Source organism: Maniola hyperantus, chromosome 2 (genome assembly GCF_902806685.2).
Source record: "Maniola hyperantus chromosome 2, iAphHyp1.2, whole genome shotgun sequence".
In the NCBI taxonomy this organism is placed as follows: Eukaryota; Metazoa; Arthropoda; class Insecta; order Lepidoptera; family Nymphalidae; genus Maniola; species Maniola hyperantus.
Window position 1 is genome coordinate 402,235 of NC_048537.1, and position 23,791 is coordinate 426,025.

Sequence of the window (23,791 nt, forward strand, 5' to 3'; positions counted from 1 at the left end):
GCTTTTAAAATGCTTCACCATAAATAAAATAATAAAGAATGTCTGAATTTGAATTGAATTGAATTGTCTCAAAATTTTCTTGTAAATTATTTTCTATCGCTCCCTTTATAGAAATGATAAACGGGATTGATGGGAACCTCTTGGGAATTGTGTGTGTCAGGAAGTGGGCACACTGGACGCGATATGGGAGCGGCGGCGCGTGGGCGGCGGCGAGGCGCAGCTGGGCGCGCTGCGCGCTGGCAACTACAGCGTGCGCGTCGCCGCGCGCAACGCCGCGGGGCTGGGCCCGCCCGCCACAGCGTACTGCTCCACACTTGACGATGGCAAGTTTATTGGCGTTTCCATCCATCCATCCATCCATCCATCACCAGAGCGGATAGCCCTATCCGTACTGGGCCAGCATGACAGACTTTGGTTAAAACCCTTCATAATAAATTTTGAGATGAAAGTTTTACCTTTTACCAAATAAAAATATTGGCATTGATTTACCTCGACCGTTATCCATTTAAATTCTACCAATGGATTTGAACTTAACTACGTAATAATTAGGGCAATTATTTTCCGTATTTGATACAGTAGGTAAATTAACTAGACTTTACTAGAACTTTATTTTAGTGTAATCATCATCTATGATTTTATTTTTATAAGTTGTTATTAGATATTCTCCAGAAAGCTTTACCGGTTTTCTTATGCTGGTCTCCAGAGACATATTTTTTTATAATTTCATACCCACAGTTCCTGGCCCACCCGCGGATATTAAGGTAGTTCCGAACTCTGAGGACTCTGTGATTGTGAGCTGGCTCGCGCCCACGCAGAAGAATGGCAAGATCAGACATTACACAGTTTACAATAGGCCACAAAGGTTTGTATTGATAACGCCATACTTATCTATCTTTATCTCTATTTTTGTCTCGATCGCTATTCACATCTTTATCTCCATTTTAATATCTATCTTCAAATACGCCTTCTTCTCCACCTTCATCTCTACCTCTATCTCCATCTCCTATTCCATCGTTACCTTCATCTCCATCCACGTGTAAATCTTTAAATCTTTATCTTCAACGCCATTTTTATCATCAGTTTCCTTAAATAATTGTAAGAATGTGCTAATTCTTTGGATTGGTTTCTAAATCGTCTGGATTGAAATTTATATCTAAAATGTTTGGTAGAGCAATAATAAACCACAATCTTAGAAAATCTTTCTTTTATTCAAATTGAAATTCTATAGCGTGCAACTGCGATATCTGTAGATTCTTCGTATTATTGCGGTGCGTTAAACTACATCTAGTATTTCTATGTGATCGATGAACACGTTTCTTATAAATTACTGGCTTATGCTCGCGACTTTGTCCGCGTGGACTACACAAATTGCAAACCCTTATTTCACCCCCTTGGGGGTTGAATTTTCAAAAATTCTTTCTTATTGGATACCTACTCTTTACAAAAAGTTTAGGCTGTGCGTTGATATATTAGTCAGTCAGTCAGGACTTTGAATTTTACATATACAGATTTCTGTTAGTATTTCTATGTGGTAGAAGATCATGTTTCTTATAAATTTTTAAGTATGTAGAATGTATAAGTACATAATATACATGTTGGGGACAGGACAGGCCAGCATGCACACGTGCTGGTGCCCCACAGCGCGGAAGAACAGATGCTGGAGATACGCGGCCTGAACGAGCAGATGCTGTACGAGTTCTGGGTCACGGCAGCCACTGCTGCGGGGGAGGGGGAGATGAGTGCCATCGTCGCGAAGAAGCCCAGCGCTAGAGGTGAGATCCTCATTATAAGATCCAATTTACCTGAACGTTTAACTTTTTCAACGTTTCTAATTAGTATGAACCGCTAAGATTTTCAATGCCTTGAGTTTACTGAAAGCTTGCGCGCTGCCTTGCGCTTGCTTATTTGGAGCCATTCTTCTCATCAAGCACTCTCAACTGCAATAAATGGAGTGCTTTTCCATTGCAACTCGACTGTTTAAAACCGGTTCACCTTATGATCATCAGTTAATTTTGTTATGTACAGCAGAACATAGAAATTTTCAAACGAACCTCCAACAGTCCACCAATTTCGTTATACAGTCACTTTGTCCAACCATCTTTAATTTGTCAAATCTTTACACTGGTAAGTCACGATGGTGCACTACATGATTTTTATTGTCAGCCCCACAATAATTGTGTAAGAAAAACGTATTCATCGTTATCGTAATCCTCAACAAATTCTGCCCTTTGATCTTGGCTGTGAACAATAAACAGCGATTTTCAAAAACATTCTATTTTACATTCGATTCATTTTCATTCGATTTTGAACAATCGGGGGCCAGGACTGTAGACCTTATTTTTACAGCTGGAGCAAAATTGTGGTCGTTCCCGAGAAGGATAGTGGCGGCAGAAGGCACTCGTGTGGTGCTGTCGTGCGGCAGCGCGGGTTCCGCCACCCCCGTGCGAGTGTGGACTCGACGCCGCCCGCCCATTGTTGCCACGGATCCCAGGATACGGCTTGAAGGATACCGTCTCATTATACCAAGTGAGTACACTCTATCAGTACCCTTATTATAAATGCGAAAGTGTGTTTGTTTGTTCGTTTGTTGGTTTGTCCTTCAATCACGTCGCAAAGGTGCAACGGATTGACGTAATTTTTGCATGGGTATAGATACAGACCTGGAGAGTGACATAGGCTACTTTTTATCCCGGAAAATCAAAGAGTTCAAACGGGAAAAACCTAATTCCACGCGTACGAAGTCGGGGGCAGCAGCTAGTTTTAAATGTATGTAGATTTGCTTCAAAAACCTGTTATGATGACGTGATAACTGCCAGCTAGTGGACTCTTCTTCTTTAACAGAACGATTCGAAACAAAACTATCTTCAAATGGATTCAGAAGTATTTGATGAAATTGTTCCTTTTTCAGAGCTGGAAGCATCACTGGCGGACAACTATACCTGCGCAGTGCGCAATATGTGGGGCGAGGAGCGCGGCACGTGGGAGCTGCGCGCCGCCACGCCGCCTGCCCGCCCTCGGCTCAGGCTCACCAGCGCCGCGCCGGCTGCGCTCATCCTCGCCTGGGATGCCAGTGACTCACACAGTAACTGTTCAAACTTATTTCGATTGTAGAATATTGGACGGACTATAAGTCCCGCAAATTGCTAAAGCGCATGGCCGCCATTTTAGTGACGTCAGCACAAGACTGAAGTTTCGAGCTGATGGTCGATTTTTATTTCGGCTGACGTCAAAACGACGTCATTTCGATGTCAATAAGACATGGTTCCAGCGCAATAGCAATTTGCGGGACTTATATATTTTTGGATGGTCCATCAAGAAAAATTTTCAATAATATTTATTTGGTGCAAAAATAAGATCTTAGAATTAAACCTGTTAGGGACGCTTCCCGAAACCTTACGAAAAAAACCCTCATCTCAGGGCCCATGAGCAAAATCAGCTCCAGCTACAGATTCGATGAGGTACAGCGGTCGGTCGGTCGCTTTAGGGATTCTGGATTATCGACTAAGTGGAATAAATATGATTACCTACTCTAGGACATTTCTAAATAGCTTGTGCAACAGTTGATCAGAGCGAATACCGAAAGTGGTATTTTGAATATGTACGTAAACAAAATACCTTTTAAAACTCTCGTATGGAAGCCGGTGATGTCAACTTAACAGTTAATTAGTTTAGTTATCATTAGTTTATGATTCCGTGGCGTCACCCGGTTCAGGGTACCAGCTGAAAATCAGCGCTGTATGTTCTTGTGCAACAAGGCATACAGCATAATGCTGAGCTGGGACCCTTTTTTCGGGTTGTGCCACACATGACAGTTTGTTCCGGCGCTTCTTTTGCTTGTTCTCAGGTGGAAGAAGCGCCGGAATAACCAGCTCTTAGCTTAAGTTGTGATGTGTGGCATAATTTGTATTAATAAACGTCTTTTCTTTCTTTCTTTCTTTCTTTCTAACAATAAATAAGAAACTATTCCTCCGAACTGGTGTTATGTTTGGGCACCCAGCTGGTCTGAAATAAAGATTAATGACATGATCCAGGTTTCACGTTGGAATATGCACACGGGGATGGGCCGTGGCAGTCCGCGTGGGTGGCGGGCGTGGCGCGCTCGCACGCGCTGCGGCGCCTGGCGTGCGGCGCGCCCTACCGGCTGCGGCTGACGGCGCGCAACGCCGCGGGCTCGTCCGCGCCCAGCGAGATACTCTCTGCGTCCACTACTGGAGGAGGTAGATTAATACTCATTTAATCTTATTTTTCGTTATAAATCAAATTATCGTACAGGCTCCTTCCTTTAAAGCGCAAGTCCGCCCACATATGGAGTACCTCTCACCTTTGAGCTGGAGCACCCCAGTACCAACTCCTTCCATTTGATCGGATCCAAAGGCGGGCTGTTCGACTTGAGGATGATCCCAAACTAACCGGCTCGTTGGAAAGCCTGGAGCACCGCAGAGACGTTAGCTCTCTATGCGTGTTCTATCGCCTTTATAATGGGGAGTGCTCTGAAGAGCTTTTTGACCTCATTACACCCTCCTTTTTCTACAACCGCGCCGCGCGCCACCGTAAGCAATTTCACCCTCACCACCTGGGTGGCTCTGGTGCCAGATCCTTCTTTCCACGCACATGCAAACTGTGGAACCAACTCCCATCGGCGGTGTTCCCACTAGATTACAACATGGGGTTATTCAAGGGGCGGACCAACAAATTCCTAAAAGGCCGGCAATGCATCAGCGGTTCCTTTGGTGCTGCAAATGTTCATGGGCGGCGGTAATCACTTAACATCAGGTGACCCGCCTGCACGTTTGCTCGCTATCTCTATTTAAAAAAAAATCATTTTCATTTTAAGAGCCTCAATAGCTCAACCGGTATAGGAGTGGACTGAAAACCGAAAGGTCGACGGTTCAAACCCCGCCCGTTGCACTATTGTCGTACCTACTCCTAGCACAAGCCTGACGCTTAATTGGAGAGGAAAGGGGAATATTAGTCATTTAACATGGCTAATATTCTTTAAAAAAAAAAAAAAAAATATTGTTCCAGTATCCAAACCAGCTTTAGAAAAGCATCTCATAACAAGCAACAGCAGCTGCGTGAGACTGAACTTCCTGACATGGGACAGCAACAGTTGCCCTCTCATTCACTTCCTGGTCTCCATCCGAGCGTTCGAGGAGAGCACCTGGAGATCAGAAACCGTGGCTCTGGATGCTGTACCGACTGCGTTGTGTGGCCTGCACTCAGCTGTGTGGTACCATTTGAAGGTGGTGGCGTTTAGTACTGCTGGGACGGCCACTGCTACCTACTACTTCTCTACGTTAACTGATGATGGAGGTTAGTCAATCATATCGAATCGAATATCATACTTTCATACTCATACTTACTTACATACTGCTTGAAGACCAGTCTTCAAACAGTGTGTGTGAGGAATATGGATCCGAGACATGGTCGCTGACTATCATGGGCCTCATAAGAAAGCTCAGAGTCACTCAGCAGGCGATGGAGAGAGCTATGCTTGGAGTTTCTCTACGTGATCAAATCAGAAATGAGGAGATCCGTAGGAGAACTAGAGTAACCGACATAGCTCAACGGGTTGCGAAGCTGAAGTGGCAATGGGCAGGGCACATAGTTCGTACAACCGATAGACGTTGGGGTCCCAAGGTGCTGGAATGGCGACCTCGCACCGGAAGACGCAGCGTTGGAAGACCCCCCACTACGTGGACGGACATCAGACGAGTCGCAGGGAGCCGCTGGATTCTGGCGGCGCAAGACCATGGCATGTGGAAGTCCCTACAAAAGACCTATGTCCAACAGTGGACGTCTATTGATTGATGATGATGATGAAGTTTGTTTGGTCTTCTGCAGAACGCATACCACCGCCTGCCCAATTCCCTTCAGGGGGTGAAGAGGGCCCGGTCGCGGGGGGAGGGATGATGCTGCTGGGCGCCGCAGCAGCACTGTTGGTGGCTTTGCTGTTACTTGCTGTGTTCGTCTACAGAAGAAGGTAACAGTTTCACAGTTACCTACTTTTACAGATTTTTGGTGTACCTACTAATATTTAAAAAAAAGTGTAATGAGCAGCCAATACATTTATGTATTTAAACTTTATTGTTAACAAAAAGTTTATTGTTAAGTTGTGATAGCCTAGTGGTTAGGGCGTCCGCCTTCTAGTCGGAGGTCGGGGGTTCGATCCCGGGCACGCACCTCTAACTTTTCGGAGCTATATGCGTTTTAAGAAATTAAATATCACTCGGTTTAACGGTGAAGGAAACCATCGTGAGGAAACATGCATGCCTGAGAGTTCTCCATAATGTTCTCAAAGACGTGTGAAGTCTACCAATCCGCACATGGCCAGCGTGGTAGACTATGGCTAAAACCCTTTTCACTCTGAGAGGAGACCCGTTCTCTGTAGTGAGTCGGCGATGGGTTGATCATGATTGTTAACAAAATTACAGACAAAATATGCATTAAGTAGTGCTAAAAAATCCGGGACTAAGGCTGAGATCTATAGATCGCACTCTGACTTTGCTTAGACTTAAGACAGAGTTAAAACGAGACAAATGTATATCTATCGCATAAATCTGTCCTGTTTTAACTCAATTTCAGTTCAGTTCAGTTCAGTTTTAAGTCAAACTGACTTTGCTCAAAGTGCGCTCTTAGATCTCAGCCTTAGTGCCTGAGTTAGAGACAAGACAGTGCCAGGGATAAGAATTACATATTACAAAAACTATCGCATTATAGTTCCCACATAGAATATCACAAGGCTATTTTAAAATCATTTTATTTTCCTTCTTGATTCTAGTACATCGGCTTCGTGTTTTCGAAAAGGTTACGAGCAAAGTGGAGTGTCAGAAGAAGATAAATCTGTGGAGAAACGTGACAACAGAAGAAATTGCCAGCAAGTGTACACGTCTTCTCCTATCAAGAATCTAAACACGAAGAAAGAACAGCAAGGTAAGAAAATTTGAGTTGTCAGTACGCTGACTTAAAAATCACACAGGATTTAGCACAAACTGTTCGTTTGTCTGTCCACATGTCTGTCTGTCTTCTATCTAAATATATAAAATTCAAAGTCTGACTGACTGACTGATTTATATATCAACGCACAGCCTATACCGCTGGTCCTAGAGACATGAAATTTGGCGGGTGTATTCTTTGTAAAAAGTATCTAAATATCCACTAAGATAGGAATTTTTGAAAATCCACCCCTAAGGGGGGTATATAGGGGATGGAAGTTTGTATGAAAGTCTATCAAAGTTACATCGATGAAAATTGGTATATACATAGGCTTTCGGTTAAGAATAAAAAAATACGTATTTCACGATTTTTGAAAATTCTACTGCCAAGGGGCTAAATAAGGGATGAAAGTTTGTTTGAAAGTCCGTCATTTGGCGGCCTTGGCGATGCCTTGTGGTACGATAGTAGAAAAGTGGGAACATGGGGATCTCGAAATTTGGGTTCTTCCGTAGCTGGTGGTGAAGCAGTGGCCTAAAGTGGTTACAAAATTCAATGGATGTTTCAGAGATGTACGAGATCAGCCCGTACGCGACGTTCAGCATGTCCGGTGGCACGGGGGGCGGCGGGGGCGGCGCGGCCACGGGCCCGGAGGCGGGCGGCGGCACGCTGCGCACGTTCGGGCGCGCCGAGCCCGCGCCGCTCAGCGCCGCGCCGCCACGCGCTGCGCACGCGCACCGCTCGCCTGCACACACTGGTGAGATATCTAAATATATAACAACACTGACTGACTGACTGACTGATCTATCAACGCACAGCTCAAACTACTGGACGGATCGGGCTGAAATTTGGCATGCAGATAGCTATTATAACGTAGGCATCCGCTAAGAAAGGATTTTTGAAAATTTAATTCCTAAAGGGGTGAAATAGGGGTTTGACATATTATTTTGTGTAGTCCACGCGGACGAAGTCGCGAGCATAAGCTAGTAATATTAAAATGGGTCGTATTTAAAGAGGTGGCAAATAAATAGTAATTCGGGTGCTTAGAAAATTAACTACGAGGCCGGGGGTAAGTGGAATATATGAGAAGAGAGGTGGGTGGAAGTGGGGGAAGATATGAAGAAATGTGGGAGGAGTTGGAAGAAGGTGGGGAAAAGGTGAGGGGCGTAGCAATATGAAGATCGAGTAGGTAGCTAGGTACTAACTTACTTAGTATAACTTTTGCCCTCATCTTCCCCCAGTTCCTCCTGATCTCCCTGACCTTTTCCATCACTCCGATCCATTTCCCATCCCCCACCTCCTACTCATGTACCTCATCACCCCCACTTCTCCCACATCCCTCCACTTCCCCCACTTCCCCCACTTCCCCCCACTTCCTCCCACTGAGCAATTCTCAATTCACACGTGCCAAAACGATGATTTTTCAGACGAGTACACACTATCGCGTGCGATGACGCTGATGGTGCGTCGGACGGAGTCGGACTCCGACTCGAGCGGCTCCCCCTGTGCGGAGTGTAACTCCAGCGTAGCGTACAGGATGCCGCTGGCTCCCGCTAAAGGTACGTTAATTTTAGGGTTCCGTAGTAAAACAACTTTTTATATGTTACGTCGATATACGGTCTGCGCAGAAATAATATTTTGAATGGCGTGAAAATATCTTAGCGAGCGCGTGTGGTTTAGAATAGAATATAATAGAATTTATTTATTCAAGTAGACTTATTACAAGTTCTTTTGCATCGTTAACTAGTTTAATTTACCATGCTTTGCATGTATTTATGCTTGTGTTTAAGTCGATCGGTGGTAAAGTTTGCGAGCTCGGGAGTATCCACCTAACCGAAGCGGAGAGGAGATGTGTAGGTACAGTAAACCAATCCGATTTTTAAAAAATGACGTGATAATTTTTTCACGTCATCTATTTTGAATCTGATTGGTTGATTATACGCATCTCCTCTCATGTCCGCTTAGGTGGATACCGGGCCTCAATCGGTCCGACAGGAACGTTCACTTACGCAATGTCCGTCTACACGACACACATAACCACAAGTAAAGTTCACGCACGATCGCGAGTTGCAAGTAATCTTTTAAATAAATAAATAAATAAAAATCTTTTTTATTCAAATAAACTTTTACAAGTACTTTCGAATCGTCGGATGCATCTACCACTGGTTCGGAATGCCTTTCCTACCGAGAAGAGCCAGCAAGAAACTCGGCGGTTGCTCTTTTCAAATATTTGATATAGGTACAAGATTATGCCATGTATAAAATAGTATTTGCAGTCTTGTGCGTTGCCGGAACGAGCTGCAGGTCAAATCCACGCTCTTTTATCATTTAGATAATCTTCAATTGTGTAATAGGTATGCTTTTTTCAGGAGCATATTTTTAATAGATTTTTTTAACTTGTGCAAAGGTAAGTCCAAAATAGTTTGCGGGATTTACTCATGGCTGAGACTGTATCATATCGTGGTCTGTTGTTACAGCGGAAGAAGTGTTCCGTGCGGTGACAGATTCTTCGGCAGAGTCGTGCGCGGGCTCCGGCCCACGCGACAAGTCGCGGCGGCGACCGAGGCGGCACCACGCGCCTAATGCCTCTAGGTAATCTAAATAAATCTTAAATCTAAATATATAAAAGGAAAAGGTGACTGACTGACTGACTGACTGACTGACTGACTGACTGACTGATCTATCAAAGCACAGCTCAAACTACTGGACGGATTGGGCTGAAATTTGGCATGCAGGTAGCTATTATGACGTAGGCATCCGCTAAGAAAGGATTGTACAAAATTCAACCCCTAAGGGGGTGAAATAGGGGTTTGAAATTTGTGTAGTCCACGCGGACGAAGTCGCGAGCATAAGCTAGTATTACATGAAAGGAAGAAGTGACTGACTGACTGAATGATCTATCAAGTATCAACGCACAGCTCAAGCCACAAGACGGCCGAAAGGCATGAAGATAGCTATTATGACGTAGACATCCGCTAAGAAATGATTTTCGAAAACACATTTAAAGGGGTAAAATGGGGGCCTTAAAAAACCTTGAGGTTCTAGACCCAGCATCTTTTATCAATCATCTGTCCATCGCATCTACCCTTGACGCTATCTACCCGTGGCGCCATCTACAATATAAGTAGAGAACTTACAAACCAAAAGGGGTTATAACACCGTCAAGATAACATTATGTATTTTGGTGTCTTTCAAGACCTACCAAAATACAATACGAAATGATATTCTGTTTTCACGATAGATGCTTCTGTGATTTAAAAAAATCTGTAATAAAATCTACAAAATGTAATTTTAGGGGTTATTTCCAACTTAATGCACTTTGCGCCCAAAATTTTTTTTACAGGGCTGTTAAAAAAAGGAGTGTATTGTTTTCACTTTTTCAGGGTTCATGTACCTATGTTTGTTTAATATGAGTTTGTATGTTGCACCCATTGAATTATCTTCTAAATATATATAAAAGGAAAAGGTGACTAACTGACTGACTGACTGATCTATCAACGCACAGCTCAAACTACTGGACGGATCGGGCTGAAATTTGGCAGGCAGCTAGATATTATGACGTAGGCATCCGCTAAGAGAGGATTTTCAAAAATTTAACCCCCAAGGGGGTAAAATAGGGGTTTTGAAATTTGTCGCGTTGTTGCTTTGTCTAAAATATGTAAAAGGAAAAGGTGACTGACTGACTGATCTATCAACGCACAGCTCAAACTACTGTAATTTTTTTGTAATAACTTGTTTCAGGTATCAACAACAACGTCAGGAGCAGGAGCGGAGAGACTTCACGATACATGTATAATTTACGTTGACAATAAAGACTGCTGCTTACAGACAGACATAGAAGAATACTATATTATTATTACAAACTGTTAACTAGGGAATAGTTAGGGTCTAGAATTACTTTGTTCTTAAGAGGCCCGAGTGTGACTTTTCAATTTAATATGAGTTTAGGTAACGTGACATGATATTCTGTCATTTATCGTGTTTATACCTACTTTAGTTTTCCTTAACTGACTTAAAAAACCGCGAAGTGCGAGTCAGGCTCGCGCACCGAGGGTTTCGTACTACAGTCGTATGTCTTCGACATTTTGCACGATAATTCAAAAACTATGATCCATAAAAATAAACAAAAATCTGTTTTAGAATGTACAAGTAAAGCCCTTTCATATGATACCCCACTTGGTATAGTAATCTTACTTTGAAAGTTAAAAATAGCAATGACCACAATTTTATTTTTTTCTTGTGTTGTAACCACAAATTCACGGTTTTTATATTTGTCCCCTCATGTCTGCTATAAGACCTTCCCAAATTTCATGACTCTAGGTCAACGGGTAGTATAGGTTTTTTGACAGACAACAGACAGGCAGACAGAAAACAAAGTGATGCTATAAGGGTTCCGTTTTTCCTTTTGAGTTACGGAACCCTAAAAAACAGATTATTATAGTATGGAAATAGTGAACTAGAGTAAGTAGGTAAGTCAAATTTTGGTTTGATTCTGAATCGATGACATGTCAAATATTATTAGGTGACGTAAAATTAACGAAAAATAGGGCTACCGGGCTACCTGCAAATGTACTAACATTAAAATTTGAGACCCCTGCCAGTGACGTCGAAGCTTCGACGTTTTGTTAGAAGTTCCCTAACCGTCGTGAAGTGTGGTATAGAACGAGCAAACGAAGTTTCCTAACCGTCGTGAAGTGTGGTATAGAACGAGCAAACAAAGTTTCCTAACCGTCGTGAAGTGTGGTATAGAACGAGCAAACGAAGTTTCCTAACCGTCGTGAAGTGTGGTATAGAACGAGCAAACGAAGTTTCCTAACCGTCGTGAAGTGTGGTATAGAACGAGCAAACGAAGTTCCCTAACCGTCGTGAAGTGTGGTATAGAACGAGCAAACGAAGTTCCCTAACCGTCGTGAAGTGTGGTATAGAACGAGCAAACGAAGTTTCCTAACCGTCGTGAAGTGTGGTATAGAACGAGCAAACGAAGTTTCCTAACCGTCGTGAAGTGTGGTATAGAACGAGCAAACGAAGTTCCCTAACCGTCGTGAAGTGTGGTATAGAACGAGCAAACGAAGTTTCCTAACCGTCGTGAAGTGTGGTATAGAACGAGCAAACGAAGTTCCCTAACCGTCGTGAAGTGTGGTATAGAACGAGCAAACGAAGTTCCCTAACCGTCGTGAAGTGTGGTATAGAACGAGCAAACGTCGTGAGTTGACGTTTCATAAAAAGGTGTGTCACGTTTTTAAATTGAAAAGTTGTACTCAGGGTAAAGAATGTTTGTGAATAACTCTAGGCGTTTTATATTTGACTCGAATTACTCGCGGCCTATTCGAATATTTAGGTACGGGAATATTTTCAAAAGTATTGAAAGAGATGACAAAATTATTGAAAAAAAATTAAGAATATTTTTTTGATATACCTATAGGTACTAAGTGACTTTGTTAAAAGTGTACGATACTGACTATGATAAGTTTAGGTGCAAATAAAATTAAGTAGGGAACATTCTTTTTTTGGAAAAATTCGGCAAAAATCGGCACAAAAAATTATAGACAATATTTTATAACCGTTTCGAAGAAAAATTTTTCATTAGATAATAATATCTAGTTAGTTAGATTACTATTAAAAATCATATCGATTAAAAAAGATGTTACAATGTGTCTCAAAAATTCTCAAATTGTGTCAAAAAATAACAAATGCAAATCGGTTTGGTGAGAGGTGCTAATTTTCGCATTGAAGTTAAATAGTCAAAATTAGCCAGCGTTCAGGGCACCTCGCCTCGTTACAGCGGTAACGATGGCATTTTTGATTTGAAATTTATATTATGTCTCAATAATAATTGTATATTTTTCAATAAGTACTTACTAAGTTATTATATTAAAAAATCGGCAAAGTGCGAGTCTGAGGGTTCCATACTACGGTCGTATTTTATCGACACTTTGCTCGATAAATCAAAAACCTTATGCATAAAAATAAATGAAAATCTGTTTTAGAATGTACCTACAAGTAATGTGTAAATGTACTCTTTCAAATGATACCACACTTGGTATGGTTATTTTACTTAGAAAATTTAAAATACTCCTAATTATATACTCATGAACACATTTCAATTTTTTTGTGATATAGTACCCAAAAATTCACGATTTTTGAATTTTTCCCCGTATGTGTGCTATAAGACCTACGTACCTGCCAAATTTCATAATTCTAGGTCAACAGGAAGTACCCTATAGGTTTTTTGACAGACACAAAAGACAGGCAGAAAACCCTATAGGGGTTCCTTTTTGCCTTTCGAGGTACGGAACCCTAAAACTAGTCAAATTATTGTTTTTATAATAAGTTCACTTAATGATAAAATAATATGTTGCTAGGTATCGTATATACCATCTTAACATTCGTTAGATTACAAATTTTTTAAACTTTATAACTGAAGCCACTTTTGGTACATGTTTACATGATTATTATTATTTTACATTTTACACTAAGTATATTGTTATAGTTTGTTATTTAGAAAGGTTGTTCTCAACATTTTTGTATTAAATTATACTTACCTAAGTAATAAGTCGATGCCAAATTTATGTGAAAATCATCACTGCCTCTGTCAATAAGTTTCTGTAAATAAATAAACTACAAAATACGATAATAATTAAAAGAACATTTCAAATTAAGGTTGTTTTTATTTAAAACTAGCTGACCCGGCAAACTTCGTACCGCCTTTACACGTCACTCAAATTGTTTTGCCTTCCCGGAACCCGTTCACTAACATTTAAACTTTATGGTAGGTATGCTAAATCACAATCACACCTGATGGAAAGTGATGATGTGTCTAAGATTACCGTTTATCTAGAATATGCCTATTCACTCTCGTTTTAAGTTTTAAAGATACCCGGGATGTTATTGGTAGGAAACACAGATCGCGTTAGAGTATTAACGTTTCTCCTAGTTGACTACGGAATCCTGAAAATGAGCCAGTTCTTCTATCACCAAAATAATATGTTAAAATTAACTAAGTATGGTAAATTAATGTTTCATACGATTTCTGCGCACTGAGACTCCATGGCCTCAGAATCTCTTTTTTTTTATTTTTTTTTTATTCAGATACAAGTTAGCCCTTGACTGCAATCTCACCTGGTGGTAAGTGATGATGCAGTCTAAGATGATAGCGGGCTAACCTGGAAGGGGTATGGCAGTTTTTATTAAACCCATACCCCTTTGGTTTCTACACGGCATCGTACCGGAACGCTAAATCGCTTGGCAGCACGGCTTTGCCGGTAGGGTGGTAACTAGCCACGGCCGAAGCCTCCCACCAGACCAGACCAGAAATTTAGAAATTATAAAATTTCAAACCCCTGCCAGGAATCGAACCCGGGACCTCCCACTATTGAGACCACAGCGCTCACCACTGCGCCAGGGAGGTCGTCAAAAACTCTACGGCAAACGGGAATTCTCTCATTTGAATTTTGAAATAACATGACTCTGAAACACTCAACTTACTCCAGCGTGAAAGTTTCTCAAACTTGCAAACGAAGTCACAGAAATTCATTAGTGTACAATAAAAAGTTGCTCAAACTCTCTGTGTGGGAACTCGCCTAAAACGTGCCCCAGTTTGTGGGAGTTGGGAGTGCAGTCGATCTGAACCAGAAATTTTTGAAAAAATATTTAATCTTAGCATTCATAAAATTATCATAGAAAACCTTAATAGAACATTATGGAGAACTCTCAGGCAAATTCTTTAAAACAAGTGATATTTAATAAGTAATTGCTGAAAACGCACATAACTCTGAAAAGTTAGAGGTGCATGCCCGCCGGATCAAACCTCCGACCTTCTGAATAGAAGACGGATGTTTTAATCACTAGGCTAGCAGCACTCCTCACTCATTAAATTCTCTCATTTAAAATAACCTGACGCTGAAGCACTCAACTTACTTCAGCGCGGAAGTTGCTCAAACTTGCAAACGAAGTCGCAGAAATTCATTATCCGTGTGAGAACTCGCCTGAAACAATACGTGCTCCAGTTTGTTGGAGTTGGGAGTGCAGTCGAATAGAATAGAATAGAATAAATTTTTATTGCTTTAACTGTGTAGGTACATTAGGTGTTATACTTGTTATAAAGTTCTAACAGTTTGCCACTTTGTGGCGTGCAATACTGGTTACATACAATATTTTTAAATATTACAATTTTTAACTATTTTGTTTACTAAACTAAAAAACACATCCTAGGTACTACTTACATACTACACTTACATCAATAATTTTCATAAAAATACTCATTAATATTATAAAAGGCCTTACTAATTAACCAATTTCTTAATTTATTTTTAAACATATTGCCTTCTGTTTTTTTAATATTGAGTGGTAAATGATTAAAAATTTTAACACCAAATGCAAATGCGCTTTTTGAGAAAGTGTAGCAGTTATTTTGGGGTACAATTATGTTGTATTTATATATTGTACGCAAGTTGTCTCTTTTTGTGTTATTTCCCACAAAATACTCAGTGTTGTTTCTAATAAATATGCATAGTTCCAAAATATATATACAAGATAAGGTAAGATACTTTTTATCTATAAATACATTTCTAACAGATTGATCAGATCGTCGATCTGCGAGTTATCGGGAAACGGTTGTTAGCCAACTCGTTTAGGTTATCGTTAGGCGAGCGTTACTGAACCAGAGGATTTTGAACAACATAAATTTTTCTTACAAAAAAAATAAAAACCGACTTCGATACACAAACACTAAAAATTGAAAAATAATTTAATTTATTACCGAATATCTTATGTATACAAGAGTTAATATAGTTCCATAATAATACTTTTTGGTGCCCGTGCCAATTAGCTTTAGCTGCGCGAATCGTCTAGACTTCATATTTTTATGAGACTCCGACCCCAAAAAATATTATTATGGAACTATATTAACTCTTGTATACATAAGATATTCGGTAATAAATTAAATTATTTTTCAATTTTTAGTGTTTGTGTATCGAAGTCGGTTTTTATTATTTTTGTAAAAAAAATTATTTCACAATTTTTAGTGGCCCCATGGAATTATGCTACGACTGGTTAAAAATTTACTGTTTACTAAGCTATTACACTGATCGCGAGCAATTTACTCTTATCCGTTGAGGAGTTCCAGTATCTATCTTCGAAGATGTTCATCAGATCTTCACCAAATTTAAATGGGACCAACTTTGAAGTATACCCTTTCAAACAAAAAAAGAATTTTCAAAATCGGTCCAGGCGTCTTCGAGTAATCGGGGAACATACATAAAAAATAAAAAAAAAAAAGATTCCGACGAATTGAGAACCTCCTCCTTTTTTTTGAAGTCGGTTAAAAATGACATACTGAATTCAGTTTGTGCTCGAATAAGAGTAAGTACATAGATTAATTATTGGTTTCGCTACGCTCTACAGTAAGTATGTAATCCATACTAATCCATACTTAATATTATAAATGCGAAAGTGTGTCTGTCTGTCTGTCTGCTCGCCTTTCGCGGTCCATCCGTTACACCGATTTTGACGAAATTTGGTGCAGCGATAACTTGCATCCCGGGGAAGGACATGGAAATTTTATCCCGGAAAATCAAAGAGTTCCCACGGGATTTTTAAAAAACCTAATTCCACGCGGACGAAGTTGCGGGCATCAGCTAATAGAGAATAAGAGTAAGTATAATCCATATTCACACTCACATTTTGATGAATGAAAACCATTTAACTTCTTTTTTTTAACTTTTGAAAACTTTTTATTTTAATTTTTTTTTAAAGAATTTAATTTAAGAATAATTTTTAAATTATTTTCGACATGAAATGCTTTTTTTTTATTCTTTTTTTAAGTAAAGAAAGTACGAAGGTAACTTTTTAATGTTCAAATAGTTATTAAATCAGTATAGTTTAGGATTGGCAGGTGTGTGACACCTTTGAGAACATTATGGAGAACTCTGAGGCATGCAGGATTCCTCGCGATGTTTCTTTCAAATGGACATAACTCTGCAAAGTCAGCAGCAATGGCCCAGCCCTGACATTACGGTTAGCTATTTAAGGGATCAAACTGAAATATTACATCAATAAAATTTATTGCTTGAGTTCACAAAATAAGTTGATTAATACTGCCTCAACATGTCATCGTCATAAATTGTCGCTTTACGACTTGTTTGCGATGGAGCTGTCGATCCAAACGTTCAAATATTACGATCGGGCGTCCGGCTTATATTATCAATATCATCGGAAATAAAATAAAAAACACAAAAAAAAACCCGGCCAAGTGTCAGGCTCGCGCAACGAGTGTTCCGTACTACAGTCGTATTTTTTCGACATTTTGCACGATAATTCAAAAACTATGATGCATAAAAATAAATAAAAATATGTTTTAGAATGCAGAGGTAAAGCCCTTTCATATGATACCCCCCACTTGATATAGTTATACTTCGGAAATTGAAAATACTAATTATTAGTTCATGATCGCAATTTTTTTTTGTGTGTTGTTACCCTAAATTCACGGTTTTCAGATTTTTACCCTTATGTCTGCTATAAGACCTACCTACCCACCAAATTTCAATATTCTAAGTCAACGGGAAGTAGGTACCCTGTATGTTTCTTGACAGACCGACAGACAGACAGACAACAAAGTGATCCTATAAGGGTTCCGTTTTTCCTTTTGAGGTACGGAAACCTAAAAAGGAACTATTATAGAATCACTTCGTCTTCTAGATTAATATTTAATTATTTTAAAAAAACAGTCACCCTTATAATAATCAACTCAGTAAATCAAACTAAATTTTATGAACCAACTTAAGCTCAAAATCTGTCCTTTGGGTGGCGTTAGTGCGGTCTAATGTATTACCGACTGAACTTATCTTAATGGTGTTATTTTGAGTAGGTAGGTATACACCCCCATTTCAGCCCTATTTAGGGAATAGACCCGAACCCAAAACGTATCTGGTTAGTGCAATTATTATTATTGGTCAAAGTTAGTTTGCAAATGTCTGAAATCCACATTAATTTTATAAATTTAGAGTTTATCTTTCTATCTGTGAGTTTTTACTGCCTGACCATTTCTAATGTTATTATGACATTTAAAGCCCTGTATATTCTATAAGTTTAACAAATAAAAAATATAATAATAAAAAAATACGCAGGCGTATAAAAATATCTGCTAATCCCCACGTAACCAGCGTGGTAGACTACGGCCAAACCATTCTCATTATGAGTGAAGAACCGTGCTCATGACGTGAGCTGATGATAGGTTAATGATGATGATGATATAAAAATTAATGTTTTCCGTCCGTAGATAATGTATTCGTGTATCTAATTCAGTTGAAATTTTTTAAAGCAATTGTTGTTGGCACTTGTGTGGGTCTCACGAGCTTTCGGGATAATTTTCATCCATTATTTGGGCTCCGATACAACGGCTATTTCCGTATCTAAAATAATGTACTTAGCTTTTTAATTTAATTTTCTTCTTTGTAACAATTAGTAACTAATCATTAGGAATTAGGTTTTTAAAAATACCGTGGGAACTTTTTGATTTCCCGAGATAAAAGTAGCCTATGTCACTCTCCAGGTCTTTGTCTATATCCATGCAAAAAATCCCGTCAATCCGTTGCACCGTTGCGACGTGATTGAAGGACAAACCAACAAACCAACAAACAAACACACTTTCGCATTTACAATAAGGGTACCTTAGTGATGTTCGTTGCTAGAAAACCCTTTCTCAACTTTCAACTTCAAAATCCCGCCACACTTCTAGACAAACCTACTTTATTTTCCTTCACTTGATCTATCTACTATACTTATCATCATATAAATAAGGCTTAAATTCGTCTAAAACACAATTTATGAGGGTGATAAAGACGCGAGTTTTTCTCTACGCATGCGCTTCACTTCCGGCGGCCATTTTCAGAATAACCCACACAGATGTAAAGTATTACGTCAGTACGCTTAGTACAAGATTTTGTCTCACTAACGTTGATAGTATTCGAGTGTCGAAAACCTTCCGCATTATAGTAAACTGGATCTTAATTGCCTTGTTTTAAAGCTCAAGTTTATTTACTCATTTACACTTTTACAGCCAGCGCTCCAAGCGGAAACGTTGCGAAATTAAAATCAGTGGCATTGAATTTTTGACTTCAATTCAAGGCTATGTAGGTCCATTTTACTTTGACGGAATTGTGTTTCGACTCTCGAATTCTAGCAATGTTTGGTGAGACGTAAAATCTAAATATATAAAAGGAAAAAGGTGACTGACTGATTGACTGATCTATCAACGCACAGCTTGCACAACTACTGGACAGATCAGGCTGAAATTTGGCACGCAGATAGGCTATTACGACGTAAGCGTCCGCTAAGAAGGTATTTTTGAAAATGCAACCCCTAAGGGGGTGAAATAAGGGTTGTGTAGTCCACGCGAACGAAAAGCTAGTCTTATACAAAGCGTACAGGTACAAGCATTTCCATACCCACACATGCATAGAGTATGAAATAGTAGGAAGGTTGTCAACCGTTTCGTTGTGTTTGTTTACTGTACATGGCGGTGTTGGTGGGATGCTGGGTAAAGCCCTCTCCATATTGAGGTGCGATGAAGTTACCTTTTGTTTGTTTGGGATTTGTTTGAGGATTCAATTTATTGGTTACGAGGGATGGCGGGTAAAGGTCAGGTGTGTGCTGAAAGGGTGAGCGTGGATTTGTATATCTAAAATCTAAATATATAAAAGGATTGACTGACTGACTGATCTATCAACGCACAACTCAAACTACTGGACAGATCGGGCTGAAATTTGGCATGCAGATAGCTATTATGACGTAGGCATCCGCTAAGAAAGGATTTTTGAAAATTCAACCCCTAAGGGGGTGAAATACGGGTTTTAAATTTGCATAGTCCACGCGGACGAAGTCGCGAGCATAAGCTAGTCTAAATATATAAAAGGATTGACTGACTGACTGATCTATCAACGCACAGCTCAAACTACTGGACAGATCGGGCTGAAATTTGGCATGCAGATAGCTATTATGACGTAGGCATCCGCTAAGAAAGGATTTTTGAAAATTCAACCCCTAAGGGGGTGAAATACGGGTTTTAAATATGTAAAATATGTAATGTACATCGACCTTTAGAATACGATATCAGTTTTGTAGAGCGTTGCCTCTGTGACATATACCTTCCTATGTGACATTTTTTCGATCTCAACGACAGAGACAGTGCTCTACAAAACCGCTATCTACTTTCTCAAGGTCGACGTACATTATTTTCTGATGTGCACTGTACTCAGTTTATTGCATAGACTACCTTATGCTCGCGACTTCGTCCGCGTGGACTACACAAATTTCAAACCCCTATTTCACTCCCTTAGTGGTTGAATTTCAAAAATCCTTTCTTAGCGGATGCCTACGTCATAGGTAATAGCTATCTGCATGCCAAATTTCAGCCCTATCCGTCCAGTTTGAGCTGTGCGCTGAAAGATCAGTCAGTCAGCCAGTTACCTTTTCCTTTTTTATATTTAGATTTTAAACTTTAGATAGAATCCTTACTTACTTTAGGTATGTACTTGATGAAAAGGTACAGAGAGCTACTTTTCTTTTTACCTACAACTAAATCAAATACCTACCTAGTTCTAGTAGCAATGAAAATACCTACCCAGCCGACGCCTAAACCTAAATCAATAAATCGTACACAATAAAATGTGAAAAGTCAACAAATCGTCTCCAAGTTGCCGTTGAAAATACGCAACTGAAACTTTGATACAATTAAAGCCTGTATCTGGACGAGCCCTTACCGGTGACCTGACCTGGGTTGAGAGGCGCAGAGATTTCAGAACTCAGTCAGCCTCGCGAAGCGACCGCGTCCGGGTGTCCCGCGGTCCGCTCCTCCACCCTCCATCCCTCTCTTACTAATCTGTGTTAGCGTCTGTGGGAAAGAAACGGTGGAAAAACTAGGTACGTAGTAATTAAGGTTGACCCGTGAATTGCAGGGTTAAAGTTCCCTCGAGTGCCCCCTTAATTAATATCCGGCGAAGGATTACAAGAGAGAACTTAAGGAGAGGTTATATCACAGCATCAGCTGATTCTGGTGAAGCCACGGGTGAATCAAAACAAAACTGGCATTGAATATTATAACTAGGTACCTATCCATTATTTAAAAAATCAATTAAAACTTTTTTCGTAGTTGAATCCGTTAAGAAGTTATAAATATTTCGATCAATACGCATCTCTATTCTCTACTCCGAGTATATTTCAGGACTGAAAATCTACAGAGGTGTGCTTGTTACTTAACCTTAGCTAAGGTTATATTTACGTAAGTTAAAAAGAATCTTAGGACCGAGAGTGTCTAGCTGACCCTCTCCTGCTTCACGCGGATGTATAATTTTTGAAAATTATTGGGGGTGAAATATCCAAAAATCCTGAAACACATATCATTTCTTCATTTTTAAGCGAAAGCTAAAGTGGATATAATGCCCTTAAATGCGAAAGTGTATTTGGTTCTTGGTTTGTCCTTCAATCACACCGCAACAGAGCAACGGATTGACGTGATTTCTGGAGAGTGACATAGGCTACTTTTTATCCCGGAAAATAAGAGTTTCCACGGGATTTTTAAAACGTGATTGAAGGACAAACCAACAAACAAACACACTTACGCATTTATAATTAGGGTAGTGATTTGTGTTATAATAATATAGTTAGATAAAATCTAATAATCTTCTTAAATAAAAAAAATACCTACCATACAGAGTCGATAGAGCTAAAAGAATGTTATTTTTAGATTATGTAAACCTCTCAGCACTCTCAGAGAGAAAAACACTTAGGGCCGGACTGAAGCTGAAGTGGGCACATAAAGTGTGTTTTCGCAGAAAAATACAAGTTTTTATAGTTTTTCTTGACCTAATAGTACACTAAATTATTTTAGTTTGGCAGTTTTAGTTAAACAACTAAAACTCTTCTTATTTTTGCCGACAAACAATTTCTTTTTAGGGTTCCGTACCTCAAAAGGAAAAAAGCAATCCTTATAGGATCACTTCGTTGTCTGTCTGTTAAGAAACCTATAGGGTACTTCCGATTGACCGAGAATCATGAAATTTGGCAAGTAGGTAGGTGCCACACGTAAGGGACAACCGTGAATTTGTGCTTACATTACAAAAAAAATGTGTTCATGAACAAATAATTTGTATTTACAACTTTCAAAGTAAGATTAATATACCAAGTAGGGTATCATAATATGAAAGGGCTTTACCTGTACATTCTAAAACTGATTTTTATTTATCTTTATGCATAATCATTTTTGATTTATCGTGCAAAATGACGAAAAAATACTTGACTACCTACGGAATTCTCGGTGCGCGACTTTGACTCGCACTTGGCCGGTTTTTTAAAACCTAAATCCACGTAGACAAAGTTGCAGGCATCATTTAATTGTGTAAAGATCAATGATATTAGAAGAAATTGGTAAAGATAGCTTGTATCCTGAAGATGGACATAGACTAATTCTTATCCCGGAAAATCAAAGAGTTCCCACAACTTTTTTAAATCTACGCGGAAAAAGTCGCGATCATCATCCCATAACACAATAAAAATGTCCCTGACAATATTATCCTTATCGGGCGTTCTTTCAAAGGCTAGTAATAACTCATATTACTGCGATCCTTTGTGACTGCACGGGGGTGTAACCCCTGACCATAACCCTCGAGGATATTTCCGGCCCTCAGCCATTCCCCTTTCCCCCCTCTCCACGTCCGAGAGCCTGTTGAAACATCACAAAAGGATTTGGATGACTTTGTCATGGTGAAGTGGTATTATTGCTTACTTAGCAATCCATGGCGTAGGTAGGTAGGTACCTACTTAGTTTTAAATTCAAAAATTAAATTTATTTCGTGACTAGTTGATGCCTCCCGACTTCAGCAAGTCAAGAAAAACAGTCAAGTTTAGTAGGTGCAGGAAAATGGTTCTAAATATTGTAAAAGACAAACATTTTCTTACTTTTTCGTTGCTTTAACTATCGCTTATATTAAGCTTATCTCTGCGTTTTAGTAAAAAAATAGTGCTATTTGTTTACTTTCTAGGGTTCCGTACTCACAGGGTTTTTAGGTTCTGTACCATCGCACAAGATTATGTTTTTTGTTGTAATAGTGGCAATAGAAATACACATTCTGTGAAAATTTTCACTCTCTGCCTATTACGGTTCACGACATACAGCTTGCTGACAGACAAAGAGACGGATCAACATCGGAGGCTTAACAATAGGGTCCTGTTGGCACCTTCCGGATACAGAACCCTAAAAACCAAGATGGCGAATTTCAAAATGGCCTCATACAAAAAATATATGAAAAGTACAAATTGGTATAATATCTTGTACAATGGTACGGAAGGAACCCGTGTGTGAGTCCGACTCGCACTTGGCCGTTTTTTGTTATTTTTTCGCGCTCAATCAGATAAGACGAAAGGGAAGGAGTCACAGGCACGAATGTGAGATAGTATCGCATTGTCTCACGCTACGTGTTTCGAGACACGGTGTAACGTGACAAGTTGAGCGAAGGATAATTCTAAGGGAAGAATAGTTTTTGGAAATTATAAGTAAGTATGAACAAGAAGTTTTCGCTAAAACCCGCCAAAACTGACAAATCTGTGTGCTACAATGGGGCTGATTCTCTTGCACACAATCTCTAAAACTAAACTAAATTAACAGGTCTAAATCTAGTGCTGTCCTTTTCCGCAAGCAACATTATGACAGGGATAGCAATAGATTTAGGAGTATCATTTTAGTTTAGTTTAAAGATTGTGTACAAGAGAATCAGCCCCAGCGTCACAATTCACCACAGTATAGTCTGCGGCTCAGGTGGGAGCGGGTGCGGCCTGCGGGGCGGCCAGCGTGTAGAAACAAACTCTT

At 39.8% G+C, this 23,791-nt stretch overlaps 2 protein-coding genes across 2 annotated transcripts in view; both read left to right on the forward strand.

The window, feature by feature from the left end:
* LOC117988956 (cell adhesion molecule Dscam2-like) overlaps nt 1–13,546 on the forward strand; it is a 184,579-nt gene extending 171,033 nt beyond the window's left edge. Inside the window, exons 25-37 of the mRNA XM_069505182.1 lie at nt 161–323; nt 736–862; nt 1,606–1,772; nt 2,347–2,526; nt 2,909–3,082; nt 4,032–4,217; nt 5,026–5,313; nt 5,845–5,983; nt 6,782–6,933; nt 7,502–7,690; nt 8,361–8,492; nt 9,411–9,525; nt 10,675–13,546. Coding sequence (XP_069361283.1) covers nt 161–323; nt 736–862; nt 1,606–1,772; nt 2,347–2,526; nt 2,909–3,082; nt 4,032–4,217; nt 5,026–5,313; nt 5,845–5,983; nt 6,782–6,933; nt 7,502–7,690; nt 8,361–8,492; nt 9,411–9,525; nt 10,675–10,729 — 2,067 coding nt within the window. The 3' untranslated portion in view covers nt 10,730–13,546. The remainder of the gene's footprint in view (nt 1–160; nt 324–735; nt 863–1,605; nt 1,773–2,346; nt 2,527–2,908; nt 3,083–4,031; nt 4,218–5,025; nt 5,314–5,844; nt 5,984–6,781; nt 6,934–7,501; nt 7,691–8,360; nt 8,493–9,410; nt 9,526–10,674) is intronic.
* Nucleotides 13,547–20,745: 7,199 nt separating this feature from the next.
* Nucleotides 20,746–23,791, forward strand: part of LOC138403626 (cell adhesion molecule Dscam1-like) — a 117,483-nt gene continuing 114,437 nt past the window's right edge. The window contains exon 1 of the mRNA XM_069504880.1: nt 20,746–20,850. The gene's annotated coding sequence lies outside the window, so the exon portion shown is untranslated. The remainder of the gene's footprint in view (nt 20,851–23,791) is intronic.